Here is a 19,221-nt window from a genome sequence, read left to right on the forward strand (position 1 = left end):
TTAGCATTTTCTGGGCCACTTCACCAGGCAGCTTCCTCCCAGCACGGAGCCCGCCGCCCACTGCCGCTGCCCAGTGAACCCATACCTGGCGTATAAGACGACTCCCAACTTTTTAGAGAATTTTCCGAGGTTAAAAAGTCGTCATATACGCTGGAATATACGGTAAGTCAAATGCCTGAGACAGATCCATCCCATCATGAGTAGCTTAGCCCTATATGCTCTTAGCTCAAACAAATCTTACTAGAAGATTTTAAGAGCTCTTTGGAAAGAATTCTAGACTATAAAATCTCAGAGAACATTCCATATTGCTGTTGATTTTAGCCTAACCGAATAGGAATTACATGGATTTTGAAGTTGTGTCTCTTGCACCTTAGTCTAGCATTCTAACCATACTAGCTTTCTTCATTATTGGTTTTGGTGTAATATACTCCACTAGTATATTAAACTTAATTCAATAGCTAAAAAACATCTTGCAACTTGTTCTTCTTGCAAATGAGACCTAGGTCAACTGTGAAGTTCAGGTATTTATTTTATTTACACACCTGTAACCCTTCTTTCTCAGATTCAAAAATTTGTGAGTAATTCATTGTTTTTGGAATTTCAAAAGTATTTTATTTAAAAGTTCTATTTATCACACAATACTGAAGACTCAATACAGGTATCGTGTATCGATTATTAAAACACAGTATTTAACACTTAAATTAATTTGGTAAAAATAAGTGTACAAATTAAAAACAAAAATGCTTTAATCCATCTCAGATCTGTCATTTCCTATAGCACATGTGATAAACAAAGAATCCAACAGAAAGAACGTGTAGGGGAAACAGTTTCAAAGATGTTGAAAAGCAATGCATTTTGTAATTAATGCTCAATACGCACTGGCCTAAACAGGGCTTCCTCAGGGCCTTTTCCATAAAAGAATAGGGCGGTTAATAAACAAAGCTAAACACACACACACACACACCCCTTTAAAACACAATCTCAAGAGTCATATATGTGTAAAACTCTCATTATCAACTTTTTCATAGAAAATGCTTCATGGTAACACAAACAAACTTTCCATATACATGTAAAAAGGCAGGGGGCTGTATTACACATCACAGTTCTACAAGATGCTGCTGTCTGCAGCAACCATGGCAGGCAACACAAAGGGTAAGTATGCTGCCACTATAAAAATTTTAAGGTGCAGTTTTATGACATGTAGCAAGTCCTGCTAATCTGGGAGCAATAGTATACCTGCATGGCTACCCAGCAAAAACTACATGTACAAATATTCCCCGTGCCACAAACACAACTTTCACGTAACACTTCATGAGAACAGTTGATAGCAGAAAAGTTTCAACCCCAAGAATCTCCAATTCCTCCAGTTTTTTGGAAGCTTTCCTTTTTGCTGGCTTTCCTTGCTCCCTGTCATCTTCTTCAAAAGCAAATATATATAAGGCAAATGACTAAAATAAAATGATTTGTGCACATACACAAACATATTAATATAATACACCTATACACAGTGTTAACAATTATCTGCATCTCATTACATATACCTGTATACAATTTGTTTTAACACCTGAACTTTCTGATTAAGATTATATATATATAAAAATATATATTATTTGCTTACCTGTTCATCAACATAATCATCTATTCTTTTCTGATATTCAAGCCATGTTTCAGCAACTTGACCCATCTCCTGTTCCAACTGGTGATACTGTTGAAGCAAGTTACTATATGTATCTTCGCTACAGGAATCATGTGTTACTCCTAGCCTAACAATTAAGATAACAGTAAGTGTATAGTCTTATGTAAACAGCCTTAACTAAAATATATTAAAGCATTTTGTTCTATCAACTAGCATTTTTACTATATTCCACGAACTTATCATACCAACAAATCCAAATAATAAATCTTGTTTATTGGTCCAGAATTGGCATTTTTTCTCAGAATTGGCATTTTTCTCATGGAAAGATTAAACATCTTGAGTAATTATTAAAGAACAAATGAGAAATAATTTAGCCAAATCCAAGAAATGGGTCATAAAAAGATGTGGAAACTTTGCAAGCCTCACTTTTGAGATCTAATGATGTATCCTGTCCTGGCATACATTAAGATGTAAATGGTTTAAACAAATAATAACAATAAATATATAATTAATTCCCATTTTATGCTATTTTTCAAACATTACTCTAGAGGGCCAATGAAATTAACTGATGGATTTAAACTAAACTAAGAAGTTGTTTTGTCTTCCCTATTTCATATTTTCTATCTTGCATTGCTTTACAAGCTAGGATGCTGATAGATCTATTAAATGAGCTAGATCAGAAGTATTACATATTGTTTCAAGGGTATTTTTGCACTGCCTTTACCTTCAGACCCAAAACTTAATGTATTCTTGACATCAATTCTACCTTTATTTTGTGCCCTTTGGGCAACATTAATGTAATTTGTCACATCAGACATTCTCTTGATGTTAAAGAAAGGAAATACAAGTGGTCACAGCAGGGGTTGCCAACCCTTTTGGACCAGTGGGCACATTTGGAATTTTGAGAAAGTACTATGGGTGCCTGTCAAAATAAGATGGCTCTGAGGTATTTGGCATAACACAAAATGGCAGCTATAGTGGGGGCATGGCATTAACACAAAATAGTGGTTGTGTGAGTGCCGCATCTAAGAGAGCAGAAATGTGGCTGGGGAAACCCAGCCAGAAGAGTGGGGTATAAATATTATTTTTTATCATCACCATCACCATCACAATCATTATTATGGAATGCAAAATGGTGCATGTATCATGACTGCTCACAGAAAGAAATTATTTGCACCTCTTCAGAACAAGAGAGTTGGTTTCAAAAACCAAGGCGTGGCTTCCAACTGGTGGCAGGAGTTTCCTGCACTCAATTGGAAGTCGCGTTGGACGTTTGCCTTCCAAAAATAGTTTGCAAACCAGAACAGTCATTTCCGGGTCTGTGGTGTTTGGGAGCCAAAACGTTCAAGAACTAAGCTGTTCAAAAACCAAGGTACGACTGTATTTAAAATTAGCCAGGTGCATTTTGCATCTGAGTATTAGCCACTTGCGACTAAGTGAATGAAGATGCCTGGGTAGCATCTGACATCTCCATCATCTGGGGATCATTGGATCTTGACTGTTTTTACCCACAAATATCATCATGTAAAATTCTTTCAGATATATTTTATCTGCAATCAGAATGAATTTCAGGTACCAAAATGCTTTTTCTGTGCAGCCTGAGCAGGAACAGTGAACATTATAGTTAATTGTTGTAGTTTGTCTTCACTTACCCCACCCCACTGCCCTGCTCACAGTTGTGAAGAATACTCTTATGCTATGAATGATCTGCGTCACCATTAAGAAAATATACATAGACTGTCCCTGGATAAAGTAACTTTTCTTCTTTAAGTTCTCAAAGTTCTTAATGTAGCTCAAGGTTGTCATCTGACCTAGCCAGATGTTTAACTGATAATCATAACCAGTCCATTTGAAAAACAAGACTTTCCATTTTGGCAACTGTAACCTCGGTTTAAGGAGCCATTTGTTATCTAGCTTACAGAATGTCTAGTTACAATTCCCCGCCCTGTCCACTTCAGTTGCACTTTCTATTTATTTTTTCGAAACACATGAAATAATACACAGTTCATATAAGTGACACATTGGTAATATCACATTTTTAAAAGCAATTCTTAATTGGGCACCACAAACATAAATAGGACTCAGCTCCTGCAATAAGGGTGAAAATCTTAAGTCATTTGAAAAAATAGTATTTACAAATACTGGCATGTATAGATATAGATATAATATATGTTATTTAAAGTACTGTGCTAGATTTGAACTTACATGTTTGGGGTGGGGTGGCAAAGCGGCACGCAGAAGGCAGCAGCAATCTCTCCTACTCTAGAGTCGCGCAGGGAAGCATTTCTCCTCCTGCGCCCACAACACCAGCAATTTTAACACTGAATCTCAGTCGCATACATGGCGACAAGACTTCTCAAATTGCTCACAATCAGACAATTCCCAGTCACAAAACACACCTGGCTCCTGGCTGATATCGAACACTGAGTGGTGATGATGCAGTTTGCCTTCTATGTGTTGCATAAAAGTATGCTTTTAAAAATCAAATCTTGATGGAACATTAATAGAATGTCAAGAGGAGACTCTTTCAGTTATATTAACTGCCTTCCTAAACGGGCAATAAAATTGAGTGCCTTAACATTAAGGATCAACCCTGTCAACTAACTGTATCTTCAATACTGACATTAGTTCAGCTCTTGGGAGATTAACCACACGGACAGGTGAATTCAAACTGAAACCCAGTCTGTCAGACATAGAATCAACCATGAGACACCATGTCCAATTTACATTGGGTTGATGCTACATGATACAAAACAAGTAAGAGAAATTGTCTTCAAGTTCTCATTTTGGACACAACATTTCATATAAATAGTGTGTTTTGTCTCTCCTCTAAGATGGGCAATGCTGTGTGTGATCTCCATCTGCCTAGACTTATACAGTGGTATCTTCACTACAATAGCAGCTCAACAGAATCAGCCAACTATTTCACTGAATCAGGCATCTCTAATGTAGCACACCTCACATAGATAAAAGCATGGAAGGTGGTGGTGCAATGCTTAGTTGTGCAAAGTGTTAGGATAACTAGACGACTATCACAATACTACAGTCGAACCTTGGCTCTCGAACAGAATCCATTCTGGAAGCCTATTCGACTTCCGAAAACATTCAACAACCAAGGAGCTTCCTGCACTCAATCGGGAACCACATTGGAAGTTTGGCTTCCAAAAATAGCTCGCAAAATAGAACAGTCACTTCCAGGTTTGTGGTGTTTGGGAGCCAAAACATTCGAGAACTAAGCTGTTCAAAAACCAAGATACGACTGTATACTGTACCTCTGAACTGGTCAAGATCTCACCTTTCCAGTGGCCAATATTGCCACTTTTGGAACATGCAAATTCATATGAATTCATATGAAAACACCACAATAAGAAAATCTACTGAAAGTCATCTACAATTTAGCTACAAGAATGGGGAATGGGTGGGGAAAGCAGTCCCCTTCCTGTGTACCTGCCCATTCTGAAGTTTGATTTTGTGTATCTAATGGTGTGTTTGGTATGGAGGGAGAAGTGTAAATAGAATAAATATTCTCATATCTTGAAATATATAAGATAACCATTCTGGTCTAGTTCTTACTTTCGGTCCTGCTCATTTGTGATAGTGAGTGAGATTTACTGGATGTGTGTTGTCTGCTTTTTGAACCCATGTCTGCAGCATGAGACAGAGCATCTTTCTAGCCCTTTGCTGATGACACCAAGTTGTTCAGGGTAGTTTTTAACTAAAAGTTGCTGTGAAGCACTCCAAAAGAGGTGAATGAGCATTAAAATGATAAATCTGATTCAGTGTTAAAAAGTGCAAAGTGAAATATGCTGGGGCAAAATATCCTAACACTACATATATGCTATTGTGGTCTGAGCTGATGGTGACTGACCAAGAACCAAGATCAAAGGGATCTTGGGTGGATAGCTCAATTAAGACGCTGACCAAGGTTGTGGCAGCAGTAAAATGGAGGAATTATATTTTAGGGATCATTAGGGAAAGGATTGAAAACAGAACTGGAAAAAAGAAGGACATGGCAGCTGAACTCGGAATACTGTGTGCAATTGTGGTCACCACATCTCTTAAAGCAGCGATGTCCAACCGGTTGACCGTGATCGACAGGTAGATCCACAGGGATGCTTTTTGATCCTGTATTTTAAAAAACTGTAGGAAAAAATATTCTCCGCCCTGCCCTCCTCCGTTGCATCTATTCACAGTCTCTTGGGAGTTGGACGCGCCTGTCTTAAAGGATATCATAATGCAGGATTTATTTATTTTTAGAAATGGTGGTGCATCACCTTATTATTTTTAAAAGATTTGCATGAGTGTTCCTGCACCATTTAAGGGAAGTATTTTTCTTTACAGAAATAAAAACCTTGAAACCTTGAAAATAACGGTAATCACGCTGTGTAGGCATGAATGGACAGAATGAGACAATGTCCCTCACTGGTAGCTCCACTTATCACAGAAGCTGTGGTTTTGCAAACTGAAAGAAAAAGGTTTTCCCCAGTGAGATCCAGTGTGGTATAATGGTTAGAGTGTCTGGAAGAACAGGACCTGGGAGACCAGAGTTCAAATCCCCACTCAGCCATGAAGTTCACTGGGTATTACTTCCTATACATGCCTAAATTTAAGTTACACTGTGCTCTCTATATGACCTGTTTTGCTATGGCTGTTTACAATCCTCCAAGTACCACAAATTGCAAAAAGAACCAAATAAATTCTCTATGAAAAAAGAAATAGAAAGTGTCATTGCACTGAAGGGGGGGAAAAGGCAACTAGCCATTCGGTTTTTGCACCTGTAATCCAGGTTCCACAAGCCATGTGGCAAATAGCTTTTCCATCCCAGTTTTTAACATTGCACCACACTGGCTTCCTAGAGTACTTCAGCCTGGGGCAGCTATATGAATTAAGGAAGTACCTAAATATGGGGAAAGCAAAATGTCACCTAGAGAAGGATCTGAACATGAACCACTGGTACCAAACTGTATGGAAATCAGCCTTACTAGAAAAGCTAACCAACAAACTGAAATTGACCTGGGGACAAATAAAAGAGGACACCTTCAGCCCGGTGTGGCTGCCCTTTATTACACACAGCCCAACAAGGCAACAAGAAGAAACTGACAGGATACAAATCAATATGGCTAACTTTACCCAACAATTCCTCTCCGTGCGCCCCCCCCATACATGCAAACAAAACTCACTGCAGCCAACTGAAGGCAACCATCCATGCCCTGGGCCCCCCAACCTCTCTCGATGCCAGTGAAAACCAATAAATGAATAAAGATAAGCTACCCACACAAAGCTGACACAGAAACCTCACACATATACTATGTAAAAGAATGAAAGTTTACTACCCCCTCTCTTCCCCCAACCTTATACTGCATACAACATTAAAGTCTCACATCAAATATGACTAATCTGTAGAAAGTACATTATGATCTGAAGATTGAGATGATGTACGTAATTTTGTAACCAATGAAAATATTTAATAAAAACCTTTTTTTAAAAGCATTCAGGTGTTTCACTGGCATCTAATGCTGGAAAATTCACAATACAAAAGGGAAAGCAAACATTCTCAGCCTTCTGTGGAGAGAAGTGGTCAGACTGGTTGAATATCCATCAATCCTTAGATGTTGAATGGCAGCTACACTGCAGGAATGCTAGAAGAACTCAAGGATGTACAGCATCAAAGTGGGAAGAAAGACATACACAGTCACGACCAAATCCAAGTGCATAAAAAGCGTTTGAAGATGATGTCAGGGCTCTTGTGGAGGCATTTTAGTTATCCAAAAACCCATTTTTATTGTTGATGTTAAACAGATAGAAAATATGTTTATGGTTAGTTACTTTGGGTGAAATATGCCCTATACTGCTTGCAATGTCACAAAATGTGAGCATTTTCTCTGGAACATTTTTCTAGGGCATATGGAAACTGAAAGGGATAATACACATATTTCATTGCAACATGTGTTCACAAAAACAAGGACACATTAGGATAACTACCACATATGAAGCACCTGCACTCTTTTAGAAATATGGATAAAAAGAGGGGCATGAGAGGATCTAGGAACATGAACACTTCATTGTAAAAATTCATGTGAACTGTTGCCATGATATGGCAGATGTAAAGATACTACTATTTGTTGAATACTGTACATCTGTAACCAGCATCCTAGATGTCCTTAGAAGAAAACTTAATAGATCTGGAAACAACAAAGCATTTCATGCTCCAAACCACTGTTTCTATCACTGCCCCTCATCGCTATGCTAGTCTATTCCATAATTTTAAAGCCTTGAGTGGCGATATAAGTAACTCACACTTTGATTTCCAATTTAGTAATAATATGAACAGAAGAAAGTTACACTCTTCAATGCACGTGCATATAGCATTCAGAGTAACACTTTTTCTATATGCATGTAGGAAAAGAGACCTGGGAAACTTTGGAAGCAGAACGTACTGTCTCTCATGAAGTATCCCTGTGCTTGCCAGCCACCAGCAATTTCACTTCTACCTGCTGATAGCACTTCCAAATTGTCAGCAGTTTAGCCACTGAGCTCAGGCCATCTTTCCCAAAGCTTGCTCACTGGTCTATACACTGCAAGCTGCATTCTCACCCCTCTCTAGCATAAAGGGGGAAACCTGCCAAAATGCAAGATCAATATTTTTAGACTTTTGACGGCTGAAGCAGTTATCTGAATTAATATTGGAAACATGTTTCACTCTAATATGTAAAAAGGTTTTCCCTTAGCTATGAATTCTGTGCTCCAAGAGAAGCTTTCACCTTGTTTCTAGAAATCACTGCTCTGACCATCATCTGATTAGTAGAAGAAAAAAACCTAAAAAATGCAGATAACCCAATTCTCATGCAGATAAGTAGAAGATTGTTAATCATGCAATTTTCCTGTGTCCATGTCAAGACTGACTGAATTGCATTCTGTGGATATAGATGCAGAAAAAACTACTTGTCCAGAGGACCCTGACTGAAAGGGGGCGAACACAGCCACGCCATGCAGGGATATACCAGGCAGCACCCCTTGGGGGAGGTTCACAGAAGCCTTCATCTCACAACGCTTTGGGAGTTTCTGCTCTGAATGACAGGCAGGCGTTCCTCATCCACCAAAAATAAAAACCAAAATAAATAAATCCAGGCCTGCACAGATACGGTCTTCTCAGGACAGAATACTTTCTTTCCTACTTTCCATATGTAAGCATGTAAGTTTAATTTATCTAAGTAACAGTTACTGATAACGTACGGGGGAAAGTACCTGCCCACCAAGAATGAGAGATGAAAAATAATTTGAGCAAAGGAAAAATAGGCCGCTACCGCGTTCTTTTCTAAGTACGGGCTTTACAGACTTCCCTATTTTATTGAGCTGGGGGCTCAAATCCTGATTTTAGAGGAGCCGGTGCCTCTGCCGGCTTGAAGATTTTACCCCAAAGCGAGTCTTTCGATCACACGGTTTCCCGAACCTCAAGACTACGCTGGCAAAGGGAGCCACGGGTCTCTTCCTCTGGGTTTCGAGGAAGTTTTTACCTGGTTTTTAGCGGTGCCGATGCCGGGCGAACCAAGCCTCGGGAAGCGAGCGAGCCTCCTCAGGGGCAGCAAAGTGACCGAGCCCAGTCCGAAGACCCCGCAAGCGCCGCGGCCTCCTTCGCGCCCCTTCGGCGCAAAAGCCCCAGCTCCGAAGGCCGCTCTCCCGCACCGAGAAGGCGGCGCCCGGGCGCGCCGGGTACAAGGCGACGGCGCCCTCCCCGCCGCTGCCCCTCAACCCCGGCGGGAGACGAAGGCCAGGCCTCGGAGGCCCAAAGTCAAGGGCGGCCTATTGGGGGGAGGGAGGGGAAAAGACAGCTACGCCAGGCCGCTCACAAGCCGCCTCGGCTCCGCCAAGCTGTGAGGGGGAAACGGAGGCTGACACAAAGAAGATGGTGCAGGCCGCGCCCTAAAGCGGGCGCCGCGCCCCGTGACGAGCGGCGGGAGCCTCCCCCCGCCCGCCCGCCCGCCCGGCGCCCCGCGCCCCGCCGAGCTCACCTCAGTCAGGGGTTGCCTTCCCGCGGCCGCGCGCCACTAGGCCAGAAAGCCAGGCAGGGGACTGCGACGGAGGCGGAGAGGGCGGCGCAATTCCTGCCGGCTCCGCTGGAGGCTGCTGCTGCCCTCCTCCTCCGGGGGCTCTCGGGCCGTGTTGCCGCCCCTGGAAGGATTTCTCCGCTGCTAGCCGAGCCAAGACACAGGGAACCCTTCGCTTTCATGTGGCTGCGGGCTGCCGGGCTGCAGTGCTGGCCGGGGCTGGCTGCTCCCGACACCCGCATCGCCCCTGCGCTCCCTCCATTCCGAACCGGCCCAAACCGACCCCGCCGCGCGGCTCGCCAGGAAGCGGGCTTGGGCAGGGAGCCCGAGAGGGGCTTCGCGGGAAGGAGGGGCCCTCTCGGGTGAAAACCAAGTAAAACCGACCCTCCTCCACTTGGCTGTTTGTGACCGAAAGTAATAACTGCTCTTAACGGTCAACTAGACTTTTAGGTGTGATGACGATGATGATTACTACTACTATTTAACGCCATTCCCCGCCAAATCTATTTTATGGACTTTTAATAATGACCCTCCTAGAACCAAAGATATTGGACAACATGACTCGACACCCAACTGCAAGGACACACGGTTTAATGCAGGCATGTCCAAAGTCCGTTTCAGGGGCCTAATTCGGCCCTCCAGTCAGTTTAATCCGGTTCCTGTGGCAGCTTATTTCCTGGGGTAAAATCCTAAAAACCTCAACAACTTCAATACTTAAAAAAGGTCAACTTTGGTCAGCCCTTCACTTCATCAAATCTGGCCCTCTCTGAAAACAGACTGGACACCACTGGTTTAATGGGTTTGGATGAATTTTTAGCGCAAGTTAACATAGGCCAAGGAAACGAAAAGTGGGCAGGAAAGGGGAGAAAACTTCCTCCAGGTGTTGCAAAAGTACGTTTTGTTGTGCTCAAGTGGCTCTGAATATTAATTCTTTCAAGATCACAACAGACTTTCGAGCCTGGTCTCCAAAAGAGTGAGTTCAGACAGTGGCCGACAATGTTTGGGGTCTGTGGGCACTTTGGGGATCCTGAGAGTCTGTGGGCGCCGGTGACACGATGGCTGCTGTGAGCACAAAATGGCTGTCATGCTTAAAAGAGCCCAATGGGGGGGGGCAGCAGCTCCATGCAAATATGGAAAACTTTAATTTAAAAATGCTTGAAATGAATAATCAGCTGTCAGAGACTGGTCAGATGAGGAGGTGAGGGGCACCCCAAGATGCGTCCAGGAGTTGGAGTGGAACAAGAATATTGAGGGGTCCCTTCAAGGGGTTCAGCTTCTTAAGGAAAACTGGACCTTCAGAGAGAGTATCTTTTAAGGCTCAAACTGGTCAGGAAATGAACACAGACCAGACCAGGATATACAAAAGCAAAGCAGCTATAAGCCTGATCTTTATTAACTGCTGCAACAGGATACTCACTTGCCACACAGGAGGCAGGAGGGACCCAGGACAAAGGTATGCAAGCCCTTATATAGACTTTTTAACAGCCCACCCCTCCATATATCATACGTACATCACAGAAGGGGTGTAGCCCAAACCACCCTCCAATACATCATACGTATATCAGAAAAGGGGCGGACTACAGAAATCTGAGTGCTTTGTTTTTATCCTGTCTGCCAGGTTACCTGATTGGATTACCTGGGCATCCTGGCCACTCTTTTGTTATGATAACTACTCAATCCCTGAATACAGGTCACAGGCTCACCCTATTCATATCTTAAATGTGCCCTTGAGATAGGATTTGTGAGCAAAGAGGGAATGGGGAGGCTCCCCATTTCCTTCAACCTTGCAGAGAAATATTTGAGGTCATTTGGAAGAGACAAATGGTTTCAGGACCTTTTCTGTGGGTCTCAGACATGTGGTCTATACATTTATGTATATGCTTGCTTGGTACATTTATGAACATTTACTTTATATATATAAGACCTTAAAATTCTTATAACAGGAGCAAGCTAGCAGAACCAGGCGTTTTATCCATTGCATAGAGCTGAAAACCAAACAGGTAGAAGGAGCCCCTTGGCAGCCACTTTAAGTAGGAGGGGTCTCTGGGCAACAGCTCAGCTATGAAGGAGTACTCTGCATTGATACTAAAGAAATGAACTGATAAAGAAGCTCACTGCGTGCCTGGTTTCTCTCGGCTGTTAGCCAAGTGTGCTGCCTGTTGGCTCCCACGCAACAGATGGGACAGTAGGTAAACTTTCCCCATAAATCTCATCCCCTCCCTCAAAGCCACCTAAGCATTTATTGCTGTGGGTGCAGGGGTGGATGAAGGAGGGGGGTGGGCTGCCCTGGGCACCACTCTGGGGGGGCGGTGTGTCAAGATGACCCACTGCCCCCCCAGCTGTAGAGCAGGCGAGGGCATGCATGCAGTTAGTATGTGCGCTACTCACATGGCATCCGTACGGACTGTCGCTCTCGCGAGCATCCATACGGGCTGCCACTTGCACAGTGACCGTATGAGCTGCCATGCGTGCGCAGTCCGTACGGCATGCTGCGTGTGCGCCGCTGGGTGGTTCGCCCCACCCCTTGGCATCCCGCCCCAGGTGCCGGAGAGGGTTCCTCCGCCACTGTGTGGGTGAGGTGTTGTAGATTAGAACTAGAAAATAAATCATAAATAGGTCAAAATTATTCCAGAACTCTATTTATATAATGCTGGTTAGCTAGGCAAAAAAGGCTCCCCAAGTGGCAATGAAGATCAGTAAAAAAAAGTACAGTACCTGTCCGTAGGCTTACAATTGGAAGGTGGGAAGACACAAAAAGAAAATAGGGGAAAATAAGCAAATACATGGAACACAGAATAGAAAAGAACAGCTCACCACACGGAACACAGCTCACCAGAGTTGGAAAATATTGTCCTACTAGCGTAGTGATTGACGCAGAACATCTACTGCAATGTGCAGGAAAGAATAAGCAAGCGGAGTGTTTCAAGTCCAGGGAAAAGTCAGTCAATCAACAAAGGTAAAAATAGTCCTAACCCTAACCCAACCCCATCCTGACAAACCCAAAACACAGGATCAAGATTCTACTTCCGTTAGCTAACCATGAGGTTAGCTAACGGAAGCTGGCTCATGCATTTTCTTTCTCTGTTATGTTGTTGTTGTTTAGTTGTTTAGTCGTGTCCGACTCTTCGTGACCCCATGGACCAGAGCACGCCAGGCACTTCTGTCTTCCACTGCCTCCCGCAGTTTGGTCAGACTCATGTTTGTAGCTTCAAAGACACTATCCAACCATCTCGTCCTCTGTCGTCCCCTTCTCCTTGTGCCCTCCATCTTTCCCAACATCAGGGTCTTTTCCAGGGAGTCTTCTGTTCTCATGAGTGGCCAAAGTATTGGAGCCTCAGCTTCACGATCTGTCCTTCCAGTGAGCACTCAGGGCTGATTTCCTTCAGAATGGATAGATTTGATCTTCTTGCAGTCCATAGGACTCTCAAGAGTCTCCTCCAGCACCATAATTCAAAAGCATCAATTCTTCGGCGATCAGTCTTCTTTATGGTCCAGCTCTCACTTCCACACATCACTACTGGGAAAACCATAGCTTTTACTATACGGACCTTTGTTGGCAAGGTGATGTCTCTACTTTTTAAGATGCTGTCGAGGTTGGTCATTGCTTTCCTCCCAAGAAGCAGGCGTCTCTTAATTTCGCGGCTGCTGTCACCATCTGCAGTGATCATGGAGCCCAAGAAAGTAAAATCTCTCACTGCCTCCATTTCTTCTCCTTCTATTTGCCAGGAGGTGATGGGACCAGTGGCCATGATCTTCATTTTTTTGATGTTGAGCTTCAGACCATATTTTGCACTCTCCTCTTTCACCCTCATTAAAAGGTTCTTTAATTCCTCCTCACTTTCTGCCATCAAGGTTGTGTCATCTGCATATCTGAGGTTGTTGATATTTCTTCCAGCAATCTTAATTCCGGCAAGGGATTCATCCAGCCCAGCCTTTCGCATGATGAATTCTGCATATAAGTTAAATAACCAGGGAGACAATATACAGCCTTGTCGTACTCCTTTCCCAATTTTGAACCAATCAGTTGTTCCATATCCAGTTCTAACTGTAGCTTCTTGTCCCACATAGAGATTTCTCAGGAGACAGATGAGGTGATCAGGCACTCCCATTTCTTTAAGAACTTGCCAGAGTTTGCTGTGGTCGACACAGTCAAAGGCTTTTGCATAGTCAATGAAGCAGAAGTAGATGTCTTTCTGGAACTCTCTAGCTTTCTCTATAATCCAGCGCATGTTTGCAATTTGGTCTCTGGTTCCTCTGCCTCTTCTAAATCCAGCTTGCACTTCTGGGAGTTCTCAGTCCACATACTGCTTGAGCCTTCCTTGTATAATTTTAAGCATAACCTTGCTAGCGTGTGAAATGAGTGCAATTGTGCGGTAGTTGGAGCATACTTTAGCACTGCCCTTCTTTGGGATTGGGATGTAGACTGATCTTCTCCAATCCTATGGCCACTGCTGAGTTTTCCAAACTTGCTGGCATATTGAGTGTAGCACCTTAACAGCATCATCTTTTAAAATTTTAAATAGTTCGGACTTCCGGGTTGGCGCCATCGCCGAATGGCAGACTCCCTCCGAGCTCCGGAGGGAGTCTGCTCGGCAGGGGTTGGGTCCCGCCGCGCTGGTGACGCGGGGACCCTCAAAAACCATGGGCGCGGAAGCCCATGGACCTGGTGACTCGGCAGGCACCATTTGCGCCCCCGACCCGCGAAGGAGCCTTTTTAAAGGCTACGGAGCGGGGGACGGGGGGTGGGGTGGTGCTATGAGTCCTCTGCTTCCCCTGCCGAGCGAAGCCGCATGCCATTCGACGGAGAGCGCTGACTTCTTCTATTGAAAATTTGGACTAAAAATAATAACCTGTGAGTAATTGGGAAATCGGATCTAAAAGGAATTTTTTTTTTTAATTCGGAACGAGCGGGGGAGGTGCAAAAAGGAAGTCCGTCTCCCCCCTGTTGTAGATGATTTAAAGGAAGGATCTGACAACTAAGGTCGAGAGAAGAGTCCGTTTTTTATTGATAAAAGTTATTAATTTCACGATGGGAAATTACAAAATTGTGCTGGAGGAGAAAAGTGGATTGTGAGAGCTAAAGTGCAACCCCCCGGGAACCGGGAGTGATCCGTGAGAGAGCCTGGTGAGGAGATATAGAGATTTTGACAGCTGTCAAAGTAGCTGTCAAAGTTGGAGAATAAAAAGAGAACTTTGTTAAGATGACTTTGCTGGTCAGATTCGTTACAATTTGGATATAAATTGTTGAAAACAAAGGATAACAAGTTAGCTTGACTTTTGGGTGTGATCTGGAAGGAAACTAAGTTATCATAATCCCTCTAGAGGGGGCTTTGGGACATTACTAGAATGGCTGTAAGTGGAAAAATACTCATGGAATTGAACAGGACTTTTTATCTCCTGGGAAAGCTGCAAAAACGAAACATTATTTTGTCTACAGAGGTCTCTACACTAAAGGAGACAATAGATATATCTATTGAAGAATAGAAGGGACTTGATGCAAGTTTTTGTTCCTGAATAAATAAAGCCTCTGTAGAGGAACTAGAAGTTTTTGGAATTAGAATGTTTTTGCAGCGGAACAGGAAAAGAAACCTGAGGAAAGTGAGGAAAGAGAACAACAAGAATTGGACTAAGCTGGAAGTTGGAGCATTTGGGACATTCAGACTTAAAAGGACTAAGAAACAGAATTTGAGTTTTACTCTTAAATATAGAGGTCTGGATGGAAGAAAAATGGACCTTCTTGAGATAGAGCTTTTCCAAGATTGGGTGTTTGAAACTAAAGACTACCAAAAAGACGGCAAAGTGGAGCCGAGAGAGATTTGGACATGGATGTGGGGTCTCCAGGCTGACAGCAGATAGATTGATGGACATTGGGGATCGAAACCAGGAAAGGGGGGAGGGAAATTCGGAATCCAAAGGGTGTAAAATTATATTCTGAAGTTTCTTTTCTTTTCTTTTCTTTTTTTTTCGTTCTGTTGTGTGTACTAAAGAGGGGAATTCGTGGAAGGGAACCGGGGTCGATCTTAGGGGGGGGGGGATTCTAAGTTGAAGGACGGTGGAATATAAAGGGAAAGTGGTTATATAAGATGAATTAAATTGAATATTGGGCTAATTATAATAAGTTTAAAATTTGGGGTAAGAACTTGTGGAACTAATCTAATGGAAATGGAATACAAGAGGGGGTGGGGTGGGGAAGTCCTGGAAAGATGTTAATGAAAGTAAGGCCTTAAATGCAAATGTTTATTTTTTTTCTTTTTTTCTTTCATGTTTTGGATTTTTTTTGAAATTTCAATAAATATGATTTTAAAAAATAAAAATAAAATTTTAAATAGTTCAGCTGGAATACCATCACTTCCACTGGCCTTGTTATTTGCAGTGCTTTCTAAGGCCCATTTGACTTCACTCTCCAGGATGTCTGGCTCAAGGTCAGCAATCACACTACCTGGGGGTATACGAGACATCCATATCTTTCTGGTATAATTCCTCTGTGTATTCTTGCCACCTCTTCTTGATGTCTTCTGCTTCTGTTAGGTCCTTACCACTTTTGTCCTTTATTATGGCAATCTTTGAACGAAATGTTCCTTTCATATCTCCAATTTTCTTGAACAGATCTCTGGTTCTTCCCATTCTGTTTTTTCCCTCTATTTCTTTGCATTGCTCGTTTAAGAAGGGCTTCTTATCTCTCCTTGCTACTTTTTGGAAATCTGCATTCAATTTCCTGTATCTTTCTCTATCTCCCTCGCATTTTGCTTGGCTTCTCCCCCCCGCTATTTGTAAGGCCTCATTGGACAGCCACTTTGCTTTCTTGCATTTCCTTTTCATTGGGATGGTTTTCGTTGCTGCCTCCTGTATAATGTTGCGAGCCTCCATCCATAGTTCTTCAGGCACTCTGTCTAGCAAATCTAAATCCTTAATCCTGTTCCTCACTTCCACTGTGTATTCATATGGGATTTGATTTAGATTGTATCTTACCGGCCAGTGGTTTTTCCTACTTTCTTCAGTTTAAGCTTGAATTTTGCTATAAGAAGCTGATGAACTGAGCCACAGTCAGCTCCAGGTCTTGTTTTTGCTGACTGTATTGAGCTTCTCCATCTTTGGCTGCAGAGAATATAATCAATCTGGTTTCGATGCTGCCCATCTGGTGATGTCCACGTGTAGAGTCGTCTCTTGTGTTGTTGGAAAAGCGTGTTTGTGATGACCAGTTTGTTCTCTTGACAGAACTCTATTAGCCTTTGCCCTGCTTCATTTTGCTCTCCAAGGCCAAACTTGCCACTTGTACCTTTTATCTCTTGATTCCCTACTTTAGCATTCCAATCCCCTATAATGAGAAGAACATCCTTCTTTGGTGTCACTTCTATAAATTGTTGTAAGTCTTCATAGAATTGGTCAATTTCAGTTTCTTCAGCACCAGTAGTTGGTGCATAAACTTGGATTACTGTTATGTTAAAAGGTCTGCCTTGGATTCGTATCGAGATAATTCTATCATTTTTGAGATTGCATCCCAGTACTGCTTTCGCCACTCTTTTGTTGCCTATGAGGGCCACTCCATTTCTTTTGCGGGTTTCTTGCCCACAGTAGTAGATATGATGGTCATCCGAACTGAATTCGCCCATTCCCGTCCATTTTAGTTCACTGATGCCCAGGATGTCAATATTTATTCTTGCCATCTCATTTTTTACCACATCCAACTTACCCAGGTTCATGGTTCTTACATTCCAGGTTCCTATGCAATATTTTTCTTTACAGCATTGGACTTTCCTTTCGCTTCCAGGCATATTCGCAACTGAACGTCCTTTCGGCTTTAGCCCAGCTGCTTCATCAGCTCTGGATCTACTTGTACTTGTCCTCCGCTCTTCCCCAGCAGCATGTTGGACGCCTTCCGACCTGAGGGGCTCATCTTCCAGCGTCATAACTTTTATATGCCTGTTGTCTTTGTCCATGGAGTTTTCTTGGCAGGGATACTAGAGTGGCTTGCCAGTTCCTCCTCCAGGTGGATCACGTTTGGTCAAAACTCTCCACTATGACCTGTTCATCTTGGGTGCCCTGCTCGGCATAGTTCATAGCTTCTCTGAGTTCTTCAAGCCCCTTTGCCACAGCAAGGCAGTGATCCATGAAGGGGTTCTCTGTTATAGGTGTTAATAAAAAGGTTGACATAATAAAAAGGCTCCAGTAGTGATGTATGGAAGTGAGAGCTGGACCATAAAGAAGGCTGATCGCCGAAGAATTGATGCTTTTGAATTATGGTGCTGGAGGAGACTCTTGAGAGTCCCATGGACTGCAAGATCAAATCTATCCATTCTGAAGGAAATCAGCCCTGAGTGCTCACTGGAAGGACAGATCGTGAAGCTGAGGCTCCAATACTTTGGCCACTCATGAGAACAGAAGACTCCCTGGAAAAGACCCTGATGTTGGGAAAGATGGAGGGCACAAGGAGAAGGGGACGACAGAGGACGAGATGGTTGGATAGTGTCTTTGAAGCTGCAAACATGAGTCTGACCAAACTGCGGGAGGCAGTGGAAGACAGAAGTGCCTGGCGTGCTCTGGTCCATGGGGTCACGAAGAGTCGGACACGACTAAACGACTAAACAACAACAACAATAAAAAGGCTAATATGACAGGAAACCCACCATTATGAACCTTGATGACAAGCCTGATTCCAGCCTCCTCTCCTGTAAGGCCTTCAGGCATATCCTGACCTATTCACACCTGACCTAAACATTAACACATGCAAATTTAGTTGCCAAGTATAGGATACTCAGCTCAGGATGATATGAGTCATCCACACATGATTTGAAGGCAGATAGCATGGGCTTACAAATCAAGTAAATAAAAATACTTAACTAACTGACCAATAGCATCATAGATAAATTTGTTCTGCTCCCCCCAACATAAAGCCTGCCCCCCCATAAATCCTGGCTACACCCAGATGGCCATGATTTATTTTAGGGTGGGCAGGTTTTATGTTGGATGGGGAGCAGAACCAAGTTAACTGTGACAAAGTTGTAGAATGCTGTGGACAGATTGTTGAGTTGCACATAGATTACACCTGTGCTGAGGGAACTGTGCTGGCTGCCAGGCCATGCTCAAGATCTTAACATATACCTTATATAGCCCTGAACAACTCAGAACCAGTTTTCCTGAAATATCACCTGCCCCTATATAAACCTGGAAGATCACTTAGCTAATCAGGATAAATTCCACTTGTGGCAGCACACCCTACAGAATAACATAGGATGGTGACTCCAAAATAGGCATTTTCTATGGGCATAGTCGGCCAATTGGTGCCAAAGAAGGATAGAACTTTCTTTATGTATGCTACAGCAGCAGCAAGAATACTCATTGCAAAGCATTGGAAGACACAAGACCTACCCACCTTGGAAAAATGGCAGATGCAAATAATCGACTATATGGAAATGGCGGAGATGACTGGCAGAATCCGAGACCAGGGAGAAGAGTCGGTGGAAGAAGATTGGAAGAAATTTAAAATCTACCTACAGAAATATTGTAAAATGTATGAATGCTGATGACATTGAAATGAAACGA

At 43.0% G+C, this 19,221-nt stretch overlaps 1 protein-coding gene across 9 annotated transcripts in view; it reads right to left on the minus strand.

The window, feature by feature from the left end:
- FAM193A (family with sequence similarity 193 member A) overlaps nucleotides 1-10,045 on the minus strand; it is a 60,958-nt gene extending 50,913 nt beyond the window's left edge. For 3 of the 9 annotated variants that reach the window (XM_083748583.1, XM_083748576.1, XM_083748580.1), the window contains exons 1-2: nucleotides 9,646-10,043; nucleotides 1,619-1,763 (exon numbers count right to left, since the gene is read on the minus strand). In XM_083748583.1, the coding sequence (XP_083604709.1) occupies nucleotides 1,619-1,684 (66 nt within the window). In that variant the 5' untranslated portion in view covers nucleotides 1,685-1,763; nucleotides 9,646-10,043. Of the gene's footprint in view, nucleotides 1-1,618; nucleotides 1,764-3,288 lie in introns of all 9 variants that reach the window. The other 6 variants (XM_083748575.1, XM_083748579.1, XM_083748574.1 and 3 more) reach the window with 6 other exon arrangements.
- Between the last annotated feature and the right edge of the window lie 9,176 nt (nucleotides 10,046-19,221).

This window comes from Podarcis gaigeae (assembly GCF_964106915.1).
Source record: "Podarcis gaigeae genome assembly, chromosome: 7".
NCBI lineage: Eukaryota > Metazoa > Chordata > Lepidosauria > Squamata > Lacertidae > Podarcis > Podarcis gaigeae.